Genomic DNA, 16986 nt, shown 5'->3' with positions numbered 1-16986 from the left:
AGTACATTGTAGTTGCAGACAGCTGCTGGGCTAATAGAAGTTGAACGATGAAGATATCTTGATTATATCCTGATAAACGATGACCGATGCGGAAGAGAACTTGATTTGAGTACGTTGAGATATTGAAAGTTGAGACTGTTCCAATATTAAAATTGATAATGAATATAACGACGAATGAGCACTTCACAAATTGAATGAGTTTCACTGGTTGAATGTTAATTGGAAAAAGGTTTCACCATGAGTTACGTAGAATAAATGTTTGAGGTTATGTCCTAAAGTTGATGTAATTGCAGTGAATAAATATTTGAAAAAAGAGATAAAATGTTCTTGACGATGAAATCACTGGCATCAGTAAGAATTGAGATTGACAAAGTTCGACTAAATAACTGATGAGTAGCTAAGACTGAGTAGCTAAAAATGAGTAGCGGTTGACAATGAAAGGCAAACTGCACTTGCGCAAATTTCCTGAGTTGAAATATTGAATAAGGTAAGCTGCACTTGCACAAGACTTCCCAAGTTGAAAAATGTATCTCCTATGAGCATACAAGATGAATGAATGTAACCGCTAAAAAGTGTGTACTGATGCTCAGTAAAATTGAAGTGATAAATAATAAATCAAAAGTTCATATTGAGGATTGTTGAAAGTTCATGTGGAATTCATGTTGAAATTACTTACAGTTCATAATAATAATGTGATGAATAATTGAAAAACGTTGTACGCAGAAAGCATGGCGTGATTTGCAAAAAAGGACGCTTAGTAGAAAAGTCCCGAAAGGTAAGTTAAATTCATAGAAAATATGGTTGAAAAACGTTCACTGATGAAAAATGCGTTGAATGGTTCTTGAATAAGCACACAAACTAGGACATAATGAATGATGAAAATGGATAAAGTTTTCCAAAGATGGACGCGTTAAATTGAGATGTTACATCGTATGACTGTACAAAAGAAGTGACCCTTCTTGCTTGCTGGTTGAAGAAACAGGAACTGCCCAAAAAGCGGAAACATGACGTCCACGGCAGTCATGAGCACAAACTCTACGAATGAAGTGAACATATAAAATCGATATTAAGCGAACTGAAGGTGTTGAGGTTGAAGTGACTGTTGAAGTATACCAAAGGAGGTTCAAAAACAATGAAAATACAATTCAAAATACTTATAGACGAATATTAAACTAGAAAACATTGAAAGAAGCAGACGACAACTAGCGCTACTATCGATCAAGCGATCAATGAAACTGTGACGTCAGAGATCGCATGACACATGAGAAAGTTGTCGGCGGACTGTAGCAGCGGTAGATTCAAATGCTACAAAAACAAGATGGACGACCATAAGACTGGCTAAAACATGAGACGAAATCTAACATAAAGCTCCCCCCTCGATGCAGGAACAAGTCTTGTCAACCAAGACGTAGCGAGTGCAAAAAAATGATGAGTACGAAAAAATACATATATGTTAGATGAGTCGAATAGAAATACACGAGCAATACGAATAATAGGTGGATAACATGATGAATAAATGCTAATACAAAAAGGACAAGTAGTGAAAGACTACCAAAATTAATCATCTTCAAGTGCTGGAAGCGGAGCGAGACTAGAGATTGCTCTCTTGAACCTACCATGTGCAGTCTGCACTGTAACAACACGAACTTTTCCATCGGCACCTGGATGGGTTTCAATGATGCGAGCTAACTTCCATGTGGAAGGAGCAGAATTGAGATCTTTCAGAAGAACCATGGTGTCAACTGTGAGATTGTCCGATTCAGTAAGCCATTTGTGCTTGCGTTGAAGTGTGACTAAGTACTCCTTAGACCATCTGTCCCAAAGTTCTTGAGTGATTTTTTGAAGAAGTTTCCAACGACACCTGTTATCGACATGGGTGGTGGGCGGGCAATGGAAAGGCAACGCAGTCAATGGGCGACCAACTAAGAAGTGACCTGGCGAGAGATACTGAAGATCTTGAGGGTCCTCTGTAAGAGGTACGAGTGGACGAGAGTTAAGGATAGCTTCAATTTGAGCTGCGAATGTAGTCATATCTTCAAAATTAAGAATATGATTGAATGTGACGACTTTGAAAATTTTCTTGAAGTTCTTGACAGCATTCTCCCATAGACCTCCAAAAGATGGGGCGCGAGGTGGAATGAAGTGCCACTTGATATTGAGAACCGACGTGTAGTTATGAATATCTTGTTGAGTTTTAGATGACTCAAAAAACTGATGTAGATCTTGTAGTTCATTGTTTGCACCTACAAACGTGGTTGCATTGTCCGAAAATATGGAGTGTGGAATACCACGACGTGATGAGAAGCGAATGAGTGCCGCAATAAAGGCTTTCGTTGTCAACTCTGAGACGACTTCTACGTGTACTGCTTTCGTGACCATGCAGACGAAGATAGCTAAATAAGCTTTTGAATATGTGCGTGATTTCTTGGAACCAACAAGTAATGAAAACGGTCCAGCATAATCTATGCCAGAGTTATAGAATGGAAAATCAGACTGTATTCTGACAGGAGGAAGTTGTCCCATGATTTGTTCCGAACGAAATTTGGCGAAGCGAAAACATAAATGGCAGGATTTCAAAACTGATTTGACTGTACGACGAGTAGATAGTATCCAATAACGCTGACGTAATGAAGTCATGGTGCTCTGAACTCCATCATGAGAAAGACGTCGATGATATGACATGATGAGCGCACGAGTGAAACGATGCTTAGAAGGCAAGATGATTTGATGTTTGTAGTCGTACGGCAAGTCCGATTGACTCAATCTGCCGCCAACTCTCAATAATGAGTCATTGTCAATGAATGGCGATAGCGCTTTCAAGGAACTAGATGGAAGCAATTCTCTGCCTTGATGGAGAAGACGAATCTCTTCTGAGAATGCTTCTGCTTGAACCGTGCGGATGATCGCAATTTCTGCTTCTTGAATTTCTTCTACTGTGAGTAGACCACATCTGCGCTGATCAGGATGATGACGTCGAGTGATGTTATGGATGAAACGACGAACGTATGCTGTTGAACGGGTGATGCGATGATAATCAGACAATTTATGAATGATATTGTTCAACACTGAAGTTGTGACTCTAGTGGCATGTGATGATATAGGACGGATGATTGCAACATTACAGGAGATGTCATTCCATGTAGCTTCTTGCTTGGACAACCAAGACGGGCCGTTCCACCAAGTGAACTGTTGATGAGTGTTGTTGGAGTGCAGCCTCTCGAAATTAGGTCAGCAGGATTATGTTTCGTAGTGACATGTTTCCATGTAAAATCTGCTGTAAGATTCTGAATCGTAGAGACGCGAACCGAAACAAAGATATCTGCTCTGTTTGGCAAGGCCTTGAGCCAATCGCACACAACCTTGGAATCAGTCCACAAGATTACCCTGGAAAATTTGAGCTTGGAAGCACGAATTGTTTTCACAACTAATTTCGATGACAAATATGCTGCTTGGAGTTCCAAACGAGGAATTGTGAGCAATGGTTTTATGGACGCTACCTTGGACTTGACGTAAGCAATCTAACTTGAACCCCGTCCGATGATGAGCTGCGAACATAAAGACAAGCACCAAATGCTGTTGCGCTGGCATCAGAAAATGCATGCAGTTCCAAATCGACCTCTGAAGAGGGTGGCAAAACACAACGTGGAATAGAAACATTCGCAATGTTTGGTAAATCATGAAGTATGGATAACCATTCTGTGAGAAGCTCAGATGGTAGCTTTTGGTCCCAATCAAGTTTATGGAGCCAAAGCTTTTGAAATAACAATTGGGACGAATGACAATGGGTGAGATGAGTCCAAGCGGATCAAATATGCTAGAAATGCATGACAATAATTGACGTTTAGTGAAAGATGTTTGATGAACAACTTTTGAAATGTTGGATGAAATAGTGAGTTGATCAGCCGTAGAATTCCAAATGAGACCAAGTGCCTTAACAACACTGTCGTTTGAATCAGATAATGGTCGTGATGTAGCTGTCTCGATGAGATGAGCTGGGATCGTTGAAAGTAATTCTGACGAATTAGACAACCACTTCCTGAGTTCAAAATTTCCTTTATTAAGTGTAGTAAGCAATTGATGAGCCACTCTATGGCTGATGAGAGTGAAGATGAACCACTGATAAGATCATCCACGTAAAAATCTTCTTAATGGCTTGATGAACTGCTGATTGCAGTGAACATTCAACATCTGCTAAGTGATTGAGTGTGCGTGTAGCAAGGTATGGAGCTGAGGATGTGCCGTAAGTGACAGTATTCAAGTGATACTCTTGAATAGGTTGATTCTGATCAGATCTCCAAAAGATGCGTTGAAATTTCTGTCATTTGGATGAACAAGAATCTGGCGGTACATTTTCGCTATATCAGCAATGAATGCGATACGATGCATACGAAATCTGAGCACTGTGTCAAACAACCAGGCTGCACTGTTGGACCAATGTGAAGAACATCATTGAGTGATAATCCTGAAGTGGACTTCGCTGAAGCATCAAACACAACTCGAAGTTTGGTAGTCGTGGAATCTGGCTTGAAAACTGGATGATGAGAATGTGATAATATGGATCATATGGAGATGAAGGTGGTGCAAGAGACATGTGACCTAAATCAAATATTCATCCATGAATTGTATATATTGTTTCTTGAGTTCAGGATGAGTATCAAGACGTTTCTCCAGCGAGTGAAAGCGAGTCAATGCTTGTCTGAAGGATTGACCTAACGAATGAAATGAATCCTTTTTCGGCAAGGCTACAGAAAATCTGCCATCATCTTGACGTTGAACATTCTCAATGTAGTGCTGCTCAATTTGTGCGTGTTCTGCTGGCGTGCTGGATTCAGTATCAATTTCTTCAATTCGCCAAAATTTTTCCAATTGCTTAGAGATGTCTGCGTTGGACACATGTTCAATGCTAGAAACGAAATTGGAAATGTGTTGATGGGTGACAGATGATTTATAACCCTCCGTTAGGCGCGTGGTTTCTCAAAACATGAATAGGCGCATGGGGTACAGCTGTACCCCAAGATTAATATATTCATCAAATCATCCTGTTGCTTGACACTTTATTGAATATAACAACAATAGGTCTTTTCTACAACGTTTCTAAACTACTCTACACAGTTATGACTTGAATAAAAAAGTTAGCCATGACCATATTGTACAGAGTTTGAAAATGTAATCGTCCATGAATTTGTGTCTTAATTTCTTTTCCAATGTTCAGGCTTCTGAAACTATTTTTTTTTCAAGGTAACAAATAATTACAAACATTAATTCCATTAACAATTTATTTCTCAAGCCGAATTCATGAGATTTACATATTAATTTCATTATTTATACAAGTAATAAACTAATATATATATACTGTATATATAATCGACAAAAAATCTCAGCCATAAGAAAAATGTCAAGTTGTGTTTATATGGCTTGTATCAAATCATAACAAATGGGAATTGAATGAATTACATCATGTTTATCATGTTAAGTTGAAAAAAAATACATAATAATTATGGTAATGAAAAAATAAGGTGAGGTAAGCATCTGTAAAATGTCTCTAGAAGCAATCCCTACAAACAGTAAATGAATGTTCAGCACATACCTTGAGAGCACACTTGTCACAATTTTTTCTTGATTTTCGATCCTTTTGTCTTGGACACAAATGACAGCGACCAATGGCATTGTTCTGTCTTTGTTGAGGCCCATCTGGTATTATCCCTAGAAGCTCCTTCCCTCTCTTCTTCAGTTGGACTGGAAGACCATCGATTTGACACCTCCTTTCAATTTGTGGCTTGATGAGTTCCCAGGCAACCTTTTGAATGAACTCAGTTCTTGACAATTTTTTTGCTGTCCGTTGATTGAACTTGTACACACAAAGTGCATTTATTGAAGAAATGTTCATGAGATCAAAAAATATCACCATAGGCCATCTCCTAGTGTTCCTTGCAACATTGTACTTCGCACACATTTGATCAACAACATCCACACCAATTTTGGTTTTATTGTAAAATGTAATAATTTCTGGTTTTTGTTTTGGTCCAGTCTCGTCGTCAATTTTATCGTCGTCATGCATTGTTGATAAGAGTATCACAGCTTTGTTGGGTTTAGGACAGTATGAAACAAGCGTCTTCTTCTTATGGAATGCAAACAGAGAAGAATTAATTTGTCGATCTCTACAAGGCCGCAATTCATGAGGGACACCAACACGTCTGGATTTTATAGTGCCAACAACCGTCAGTTCTTCTCTTTCAATAATTTCTCAGCCAATGATACCGATGTAAACCAGTTGTCGATGGTCACATTTCTATTAGTACTTGAGATTGGTTCCACCATTCTCATTGTCACGTCCTCGGAAGAGTTTGATGTTTTGTATGGACCATTGGGCTGAGTCCCAGCATAAATTTCCAAGTTTACGGTGTACATTGTTTTTGCACACACAAGGGCATACACTTTTATACCATATCTGGCAGGTTTTTTTGGCATATACATACGAAATGGGCATTTTCCTCGAAACGCAATCAATTGTTCATCAACTGTACAAAATTCGCTTGGTGTGAAAAAAGTTTGAAAATTTTGAATGATTAGTTCAAACAGCTCTCTTATTGGGGCTAACCTGTCGATTTCCCTCCGTTGCTGACGATCTCTGTAGTCATCAAACCGCAGACAACGCATAAGAAAATGAAATCTTTTTTCACTCATGGCAAGATAGCAGCATTCAACTCCTGACCCTTTACTGTTATCCCAAATGAACTTGGTTTTCTTCCTGCTACTTCCTAATGCCCCAGAAATAAACAGAATTCCAAGAAAAGCACGGATTTCTACATCATCAGTCATTCTTGCATCTCTATCCCTTTGAAATTTCTCCCTGATCAAGTTAATATAGATGTTCGTTGAAGTCACTATAAGTCGGATCAATTTATCATCCATGAACAAATTGAAACATTCAATTTCAGAAAATTTTTCCCTAGCCTCTCCTTTAGTTCCAGGAAGTCTTACAATTATGTTTTCTGCCCTGGTGCGCACATTTCTTGGTAGTGGGGGACTTTTCGCCCATTTCATAACATTCCTATCCTTATCTCTCACCAAGTACACATTTGCAAGAGGAACATCGTCACCGTCGTCTTCATCAATGTCCAAACTCTCCTCATCAGGCTGTTGAACTGCTTCTTCTGCATCGGAATCGTGGATCTCCTCCTCCACAATATCTTCTTCGCCATCATCACTATCATTTTCCACGAAATCATCCTCATCTGATGACTCTTCTTGAAAAAGTTCATGAATAAGTGCATCATCACACAATCGTATGCGTTTTGCCATAACGGAACACAAATAGGCGCGCGGGGTTCACCTGTACCCCAGAGCAATTCAAACTAGAATATCAAGACAATCAATACTCCGTGACGTTTGGAGACACACTGATCTTGTAGCTGGAGAACTGGTTTGAAGGTACTCTAGCGCTCAACTAATCCTAGCGGCAGGGTGGGGAGTTACTGAGTAAACAAAACTGTCTGGGGTACAACTGTACCCCGCGCGCCTACCGGAGGGATAAGCAGGAATGGAGCCCCAGACTATCCAACCTAACTTGGTATTCTGAAGAATACAGCTTTCGGACAGGCGAATTTGACCAGGTAAATGAAGCATGGCGTAGACATCAACGTTTAAGAGTATATCCACTCCTGAAATTCTGAAGAAGGTAGGATCGGCTAGAACAACATTGGGGGGAATATTGAAATCTGAAAAATTAAGTCCAGATGGTGGAACACTAGGAACAATTTTCTCTGTGACAATGCAATCAATGTGAGTTGACCAAGTTCGGTCAGGTGAGTGAATACTCAAAGATGACAAATTCAATAAGGTAGCATTACTGCCAGACACAGTGTGAACTGTGCTGCCAGTACAAATAGTGGGTAATTGAAGTTGAGTAGCTAATTGACGTGAAATAAAACAGCTGTCAGAGCCACTGTCGAGGAGTGCGCGGCAAATTACAGCTTGACCACTCTTGTCAAAGACAATCAGCTGGGCTGTAGGCATGATGCAAGTGCGTCTGCTATCAATGGATTTGATTTGTGGTGCGCTGTGGGCATAGCTGACTGTCTGATTGTGAGATTCAACCACATTTGTGGCAGGCTGCAAACTGGATTGAGATGAATCAAATTGACGACTTCCCTCAGAATTTGATGACTGAGGTCTAGAGGGAATTGAATTGACAACAACACTAGAAGTCGGCAACTGTTGGACAAGGCTAGTTGATATTTGCGGCGCAGGTGAAACCATGTGTGTCATTGGCACTGCTGAATTGGAGTTCATTGATGTTGGATGCACTGATGATATTTGCGATGGCTGGTTGTATTGATTATCATACCTTAATTGTTGTTGTGACTGATGAGGTATGTTATACTCACAGTACGGCATGCTCTGCGACAGATTTTTCACTGGATTGCGCGCATGGTTCGATGTTGTGACATAGTTGGACCTCTTAGGGACAGGACTTGACCCATGAAGTAGCGTGTGATGTCGTAAATTGCACGTCTTGCAGGAACCTTGACATTGGTGAGCTCGATCCCATGGCCGAATACAGTTGACACACAAGGATTTTTTCAATACAGCAGAGGTTCGCTCTGAAGTTGGAATTTTGAGAAGTTGATTACAATTGAAAATGTTGTGAGAGCCATTGCGACAAAAATAACACTCAGAAGTTGATGCTCTGTTGAAAACATTTGGTGAATTTGAAGTGTTGAAATTCATGATATTGGCTTTGGGCTGTGATGGTTGTCGACTGGTGTTAGGCTGGTTATTAGCCGGCGTATTGCGTTGCACTGATGTGTTGTTGAATGAGCTCGACATTGCTTGTGCGATTTTATGTTGCGACTCTAAAAAGTCCCAAAGGCAATCAATGGTAAGTTGAGATTTGGTAGAACAAAATCTCTCCCAATCTCTAATCGTAGCATTGTCAAATCGTGACACAGTGAGAAAAATAAAAATGAGATCTTTCACACTGATATTGAGCGCAAGGGCTTCAAGAGCAGAGATATTTGTCTTTTGATTGTCAATAAATAATCTCCACGATTGGGATGATCTACAGTCAAGTTTAGGAGGGTTGAGTATGGCTGAAATATGAGTTTCGGCAATCATAATGAATTATCGTAACGTTGAGTCAAGAGTTCCCAAGCTAACTCAAAATCTCCAGAAGGAGAATTAGAAATTCTATTAAGTGCTTCTCCAGAAAGGACTTGACGCAGGTAATGAAATTTCAATGTATTATCAAGGTTACGGTTATTGATAACAAGACTTGTAAGGTCGATTTGAAATTGAGCCAAGCGCTGAGACTACCGTCAAATTTTGGCAATGGAATGTCCGGTAGACGAGCGCTCACCATGTGAGGAGAATCAACGTGATTTGAGTGAGATGGGGAGCTGACTTCACTTACTCTTTTAGTTTTCAATTCATATTCATATATGGCATTGGAGAGTACAGAATTGACAGTACCAAAATTCTGGCGAATTTGGTGACACAATTCAATGTCAACAGGCAAACTTTGTTGGAAAAATTTTCAGTAGTACTATGAAAATTTTTCTTAAGCATTAACATCTCTTGTTTGAGATCTTCAGCAAAAAAATAGTCATTACGATTTTGAATTTCTTTGATAACACCATCTTGAATTAATCGAATCAATTGCTGATTGATAGTGTCAAGATTGTTAGGAATGGTGGGAGACGGACATTGTCTGACCTCACCTTGAGAAACTTCACCTTCAAGGGTGACGAGCGAGTCGTTTGGATTCTCCATACTGAATTGTACAAAATATATAGACTTGAAAAAATTAATTAATATTTGAGTAATATAAGAATAGATATATGAATATAATGTTGAATGGACGTAATAAAACGATGTAACACAATAACTAGCGCAATAAGTACACAATGGTTGATTATAGAAATTGTCAATGAAACTAATCGGTTGATTGTTTGAAATAAATGAATGTCGTCAATGGTTTGTTGACTAATTGCGTAAAAATTAATGATAATTGCACAATGAAAATTGCTTGTCACGATAGCACCAATGCGTGGTAAGTATTAATATTTGCATGAATTCAATGCATTTAAAAATTAAGTAAATTGATGAATAGATAAGTCTCTTGAAATAGCAAGAATTGATTAGTAATCCTAAAAAATTTATGACGCTCACAGAGAAAAGATATTACAAAAGGTATGTCGGTAAAATGAATTTACAGAGTTGATAAATGGTTCGGTCTTACAAATTGAATAGCCAGCGACTGATTCGGTCCCCAGATGAGTTGCCTTTAGACTTGGCAAGATGCGAGGTGCAGCAGTGTTCTGAATGCTTCTGTGCTTGGAATCGGCTCTCGCTCAGGTCTGGGTCCACGAACAGTTTACAGGTTGGCTGGTTCACTGCGCCGATACAACGTAGTGTACCTTTCTGGCCACAGTGCTGGTTCACCCTTCGATAACTGAAATATATACGAGTATTATCAGAATGATGTAAGACAATGTATGCTAGAATGCAGTTGATAAACATGGACGATGACTGCTCTACCTGTATTGGGTATATTCAACTAACTACAGAGGACTTAAAAAGAATTAAGGTACCCAAAGAGAAACTTGAAAATTAGCAATCCAATAAAATAGTTACGAATCACCACAGGATGCCAGACGATCCGTGCCCGTACGAGGACCAAGAAATAATTCGGCCCGGAGTAACCAAGAAATAATGTTGACTGTCAGTAGACCGGGTTGTAAGGCCGATCTGCAAAGTAGTGGACTGTGAAAGTGTATAGATGAGATCTATATCTGATCTAGGCACTGACAGCTTTTCATTATTTGCTATGAGCGGATTTACAAACCTTGAATGTGTAGATCCGAAAAAATACCTCTGGTTTACTGTGCGTCTGAGCACAAGTAAAACGCACAAAAGTAGTGCAATAATGATGACTAATAATTAAAGAATAATAGATAATAAGTTTCTTATCATCCGTATGTAATGCTGATATTTGAATGTAACTATTGGAATGCTTAAAATTAATGTAGTTGTAATGAAAATAAAAAGAATTAGTAATGCACTCAAGTAGTTTATTGTACCTAGACTTTTTGCTAGTACGTTTAAGAATACTGATACAATGTTTCAAAACGATGTTACCTCTGTGAGCGCAAAAGATTGAGTAAAATACAAAGATAAGTTGGGATATCAATGTTAATGTTGAAATACACAAAAGAGTATATTGAAGCTGAAACTAATAATAGAACAATAATGACAATGAGTAATGATTGAATTGAACGTACAAAATTTAGCAATGTTTAAAAATGAATAATCTTAACCTGACTAATAAAAACAGTCGAGAGACAAAAATCCTAGATAAAAGTCCTGCAAAATTCTTAGTAATCTTAAAGGTAAGAAAAAACAGAAATTATATGAATATGAACAATTACCTAATTTCACAACAAATGAAAACTAGGAATTCAGTTTAGGTAGAATCCAATCGTACCTGAAGCTTTCAAGCTGTTGACTATGTAACACTGAAAGAGGACAAATATAGCAACTTGGCTATAATGTAAGCAGAAGGAGCAGAAAGTCTGTCCAGAACTGAAGGTTCGATTAATAATTAAAAATAGAAAAGGTTGAAAAATACCAAATACAATATTGAAAGGAGACAAAGCTCAGCATATTGTATTACATAAGCGGGCTGGGAAATGACAGCTTAACGCATGTCAAGTTACATGGGGAATATTACTATATGTAGAACACATAAGTAATAATAATAATAGAAGATAAAAAATTGAATGATTGATCGTATTTAAATAGTTATTATTTAGGAATAAAAGTTAATCAGGAACAAAATTGATGGGATGAAGACTACCAGTAACACAGTGCCTCTGAGAGGGTAAGTACAAAAATGTGAATAATAGAATAAGACTTCCCTGAATAATTAATGATGTGTTGCCAAAGTGATAGGCCTACGGTGACTCAAAATCCGAGGATGGAACTTGACTCCTGTCAAGTACATTGTAGTTGCAGACAGCTGCTGGGCTAATAGAAGTTGAACGATGAAGATATCTTGATTATATCCTGATAAACGATGACCGATGCGGAAGAGAACTTGATTTGAGTACGTTGAGATATTGAAAGTTGAGATTGTTCCAATATTAAAATTGATAATGAATATAACGACGAATGAGCACTTCACAAATTGAATGAGTTTCACTGGTTGAATGTTAATTGGAAAAAAGGTTTCACCATGAGTTACGTAGAATAAATGTTTGAGGTTATGTCCTAAAGTTGATGTAATTGCAGTGAATAAATATTTGAAAAAAGAGATAAAATGTTCTTGACGACTGAAATCACTGGCATCAGTAAGAATTGAGATTGATAAAGTTCGACTAAATAACTGATGAGTAGCTAAGACTGAGTAGCTAAAAATGAGTAGCGGTTGACAATGAAAGGCAAACTGCACTTGCGCAAATTTCCTGAGTTGAAATATGAATAAGGTAAGCTGCACTTGCACAAGACTTCCCAAGTTGAAAAATGTATCTCCTATGAGCATACAAGATGAATGAATGTAACCGCTAAAAAGTGTGTACTGATGCTCAGTAAAATTGAAGTGATAAATAATAAATCAAAAGTTCATATTGAGGATTGTTGAAAGTTCATGTGGAATTCATGTTGAAATTACTTACAGTTCATAATAATAATGTGATGAATAATTGAAAAACGTTGTACGCAGAAAGCATGGCGTGATTTGCAAAAAAGGACGCTTAGTAGAAAAGTCCCGAAAGGTAAGTTAAATTCATAGAAAATATGGTTGAAAAACGTTCACTGATGAAAAATGCGTTGAATGGTTCTTGAATAAGCACACAAACTAGGACATAATGAATGATGAAAATGGATAAAGTTTTCCAAAGATGGACGCGTTAAATTGAGATGTTACATCGTATGACTGTACAAAAGAAGTGACCCTTCTTGCTTGCTGGTTGAAGAAACAGGAACTGCCCAAAAAGCGGAAACATGACGTCCACGGCAGTCATGAGCACAAACTCTACGAATGAAGTGAACATATAAAATCGATATTAAGCGAACTGAAGGTGTTGAGGTTGAAGTGACTGTTGAAGTATACCAAAGGAGGTTCAAAAACAATGAAAATACAATTCAAAATACTTATAGACGAATATTAAACTAGAAAACATTGAAAGAAGCAGACGACAACTAGCGCTACTATCGATCAAGCGATCAATGAAACTGTGACGTCAGAGATCGCATGACACATGAGAAAGTTGTCGGCGGACTGTAGCAGCGGTAGATTCAAATGCTACAAAAACAAGATGGACGACCATAAGACTGGCTAAAACATGAGACGAAATCTAACACTATTTGTAGGACGTTCATTTGGAACTCCAGTGTTTCGCTTTGGTTGAACGTATTCATGTACGGTAAGAGGCTGTACAGAAATGACTTGTGTCTGGATTGTGTTCCGGCTGCTGGAGAGCTTTCAACATTTGGAGTTCCAGTTCATCAATCTTTCGTCTTTTATTATTAGCTATCCTCTCAGTTCTTTGTTCTATGAATTCAGTGACCTCTTCATCGAGTTCCTCGTTAGATGCCTCTGGATTATCTAAACTGTCAGCTGTACTTCTTGATTCGTTGCATTTCAGCAAGAACTTCATTTGGTCGTTGAACACTTATTTGTCCACTATCACTGCACCTGCACCGCTTTTCTTGTTACTTTTTACCCTTTTTCTTGATCTTGAGAATGCATCGCGAAGATTTGTCCACCTCCTAGTTACTTCTTTTCTGTGAAAATAAAAAATATATAATATGAATGAGTAGGTGTTTTAAGTATGTTTTCACACTTGATTAGAGTATTGATCATGTTTCATACACAGTGAATTGATGAGATGAATTGAGTAACAGCTGTGAACAGTCAGTGGCAAAATGGAGAGACTTGGCAACGTTTTTCTCCTATCTTTCTTCACTACCATTATAACGTGGAATAGAGTTGTAAAAAAAAGGTGACTCAGTCCCATAGACAATAGGGACCTGTCAATCATCAGCCAGGACCCTGCTGCCACATTCCGGATCTGCAGGACCCACCTCTCTTCACTCTGTCTCTCTCTATTTGTTTCAATCTCTGTTCCTCCATCATACCACTCACGAACGTGTGTGAATCCAATAACAATATAGAAGTATCTAAACTTGTCGCGTCGTTAACATGATGAATGGTCATAAAGTAGTAACCCTAGCATCGTTTTTAAGAAACCCCAGAGGGCCAACTGAACATACCTATCAACCTTGAACTTCATGGTCACGTAAATTTTTTGTTCTGTTGATGAGTGAGTGAGTTTCATTTCGCTTTCTTATATGCAGATGAAGATAGCTGAAAACACTAATTTTGCGTCAAAATAAAGAATTCTTAGAAACAACGAGACTACAAAATATGCTCATGAGTCTACGGTCAATTACTACTAGCACTTGCTATGAGACAATTATTTTAGCACTATCGTACTATTAAAAATGGAAATTTGAAGTGTTTTACTTCAAAACAACACTGTAAACAGTTCGATTTATTTTCGCACACACATACAAGTTTGATACAGAGATTAACAAAAAATAATTCATGCAAAACAACAACATCAATACACATTAAAACAAAATAAAAAGAAAGTGGTGCAAAAAAGAGGTGGAAGATTGAAGGGTTTTTCCAACTATAGATATCCATACTGGGAAAACCTTAAATCCTTGAGAAGGTGAAAAAGGTATCAGGTAAAGTAGAAGATGGTAGATATGAAAGGATTGGATTAATGAAGAAAAATAAGGAAAGGGATGGAAAAAGAAACCGATAGGACCAGGTTTTAAAGAAAGATTTGAAGGACAGTTCAAATCAGTTTTATATCTTTTTTGAATAACTTTTTATGAATTATCAAAGTTGTAAAGTCTTTTTTTGATACACTAGAAAATTCCTTCTCTGATGACGGCGAAAACGCAAAGCGTACGAATGAAATTATATATATATATATAATATATATATATATATATATATATATATGTGTGTGTGTGTGTGTGTAAAACGTTCACTTTGACAACAGTACTTACAGTTATTGGTTTTTGGCGTGCATTTGAAGGCACTGGGCCCCATCTTCAGCATACAGAGAATACCTTGATACTGAATTGCCCCAACCTTAATTATTAAATATGCTAAACTTCTATCCCACAACCTAACCCCACTTGCAAAAATAGCAAAAAAAATCTGAAATATTCCATATCAAACAAATGATCAAGCAACTCCTTAAGAGAAAAGATTATTTAAATCATAAAACATAAAAAGCACATCTTGAAATGACTACTGTATCCCATGAAACTAAAATAGAAGAGATCATAACTTATTGTGAGCAAGATAAAATACAAAAATCAAGAACATTCACACACAAGCATAACCTGGAACTTGCTAACCTAATAGCACAACACCCAACAACCCCCAATGCAACTAATGTAAGCCAAACTGATGTAAAATTCTATCCCAGAACTGTCCAATTAACAGACAATGTCATATCCACAAAAACAAAACAAAATCTACTATATAAAAGACTCAAACACAACATTACTCCTAATAATCACCAATTAAACACATAAATCACTATTGATTGTAGAACAAAAAAAAAATACATTTTTCCTCCACCTACTGTCAAAAGTACTAACTTTACTCCCTGAAACATGATACTAAAGTGTCACTTTTTCGCTCTCGGTACTAAAAAACAGAAAAACTCCCTAGGGAGTAAAAGTGACTCCATTTAAATAACATGGGAAGCATCTCTATTTTAAAAACGTACATTTGGAATAGGTCAGAATGTCTAAGCTCAGATGAGGAAGCATATAGAGTAGTCGTTAAACCAACTAAATTCAATACCTCAACCAGACATTTGATCGATATATAAAATTTATGTTTGTATGCAGAAATTATTATTACATACTTCATATCACTATACTAAACAAATGTATATATATTTTTTTTATTCCATGTTATTCAAAATATGAGCCAACGAATATTACTTATTAACTAATCAAATTTGAAACGGGAACTTCATCATAGCTGTAGTTTTGGCTGTCATTGTTGTTACAACTTTAGCCGACAGATAGTGCTGTCGGAGGAGAGCTGTGATTACAAGCCAGCTGTTTCTGTTTACTTTTTAGATTATGTTGTAACACATTGTTTGGTCACATACGTTTTTAAAAATTATTTTATTAGCAGTTTTTATAAAAATGTAGGTGGAGGAAAAATGTTGTGTATATCACGAGTGAAAAATGTTTTTCTCCCTCAGGAAAATTGTTGCCCTCGGCTTCGCCTCGGGCTTCAAACTTTTCCCTCAGGGAGAAAAAACAGCACTTTTCACTCTAGATATACAAATAACTATTTCATTTCCATATCATATCACTTAAATCAATCACTAAAAATAGCCAACAATTTCAAAAAATACAATTATCAAATCACCTTCACAACAGATCACCACATCCACAAACAATTCACTCACCACTCACTTGACAATATATACAATAGGCCCAGAGTATATAAGATCAAATGCTATGACTGCCTTGGTTTTTATGTAGGCCAATCAGGACAAACATTCACCACCAGAACATAAGAACATATCCGCACCCCAACACACTCATCACCTAATCACAATATGCAGAACACCTTGACACCAATCACACCTACACTAGTATTGAAACAATCTGGAAATACTACATATTAGGAAGAAAGTACAGAGACTCAGCATCATAGAAGAATATGAAATATACAAAGCTAATAAAAAACAACCCAACAACATATTAAACAGCTAACTGCAGTACAACTCCTACACCCTATTTGATATAATTTCATGAAAAAACTGATTAGAAGTTCCCTCTTCCACCCTTCTCAAAGTGAATGTTTTACATATATTATGTAGTTTTATATCTCGATATTTTATGTATTAATGATAGTTTGCAAAAGATTTAGGC

General features: G+C 37.4%; 2 protein-coding genes across 2 annotated transcripts; both read right to left on the bottom strand.

Moving 5' to 3' along the window:
• Positions 1–1557: 1557 nt before the first annotated feature.
• On the bottom strand, positions 1558–2379 carry LOC120350961. The gene has a single exon (XM_039426476.1). It carries the CDS (start codon positions 2377–2379, stop codon positions 1558–1560), a length of 822 nt encoding a protein of 273 aa, XP_039282410.1.
• Positions 2380–6219: 3840 nt separating this feature from the next.
• LOC111043696 (piggyBac transposable element-derived protein 4-like) lies at positions 6220–7302 on the bottom strand. Its single transcript, XM_022328714.2, has one exon. It carries the CDS (start codon positions 7300–7302, stop codon positions 6220–6222), a length of 1083 nt encoding a protein of 360 aa, XP_022184406.2.
• Between the last annotated feature and the right edge of the window lie 9684 nt (positions 7303–16986).

Source organism: Nilaparvata lugens, chromosome 1 (assembly GCF_014356525.2).
Source record: "Nilaparvata lugens isolate BPH chromosome 1, ASM1435652v1, whole genome shotgun sequence".
NCBI classification, from domain to species: domain Eukaryota; kingdom Metazoa; phylum Arthropoda; class Insecta; order Hemiptera; family Delphacidae; genus Nilaparvata; species Nilaparvata lugens.
This window is presented reverse-complemented; position numbering and strand designations above follow the sequence as displayed.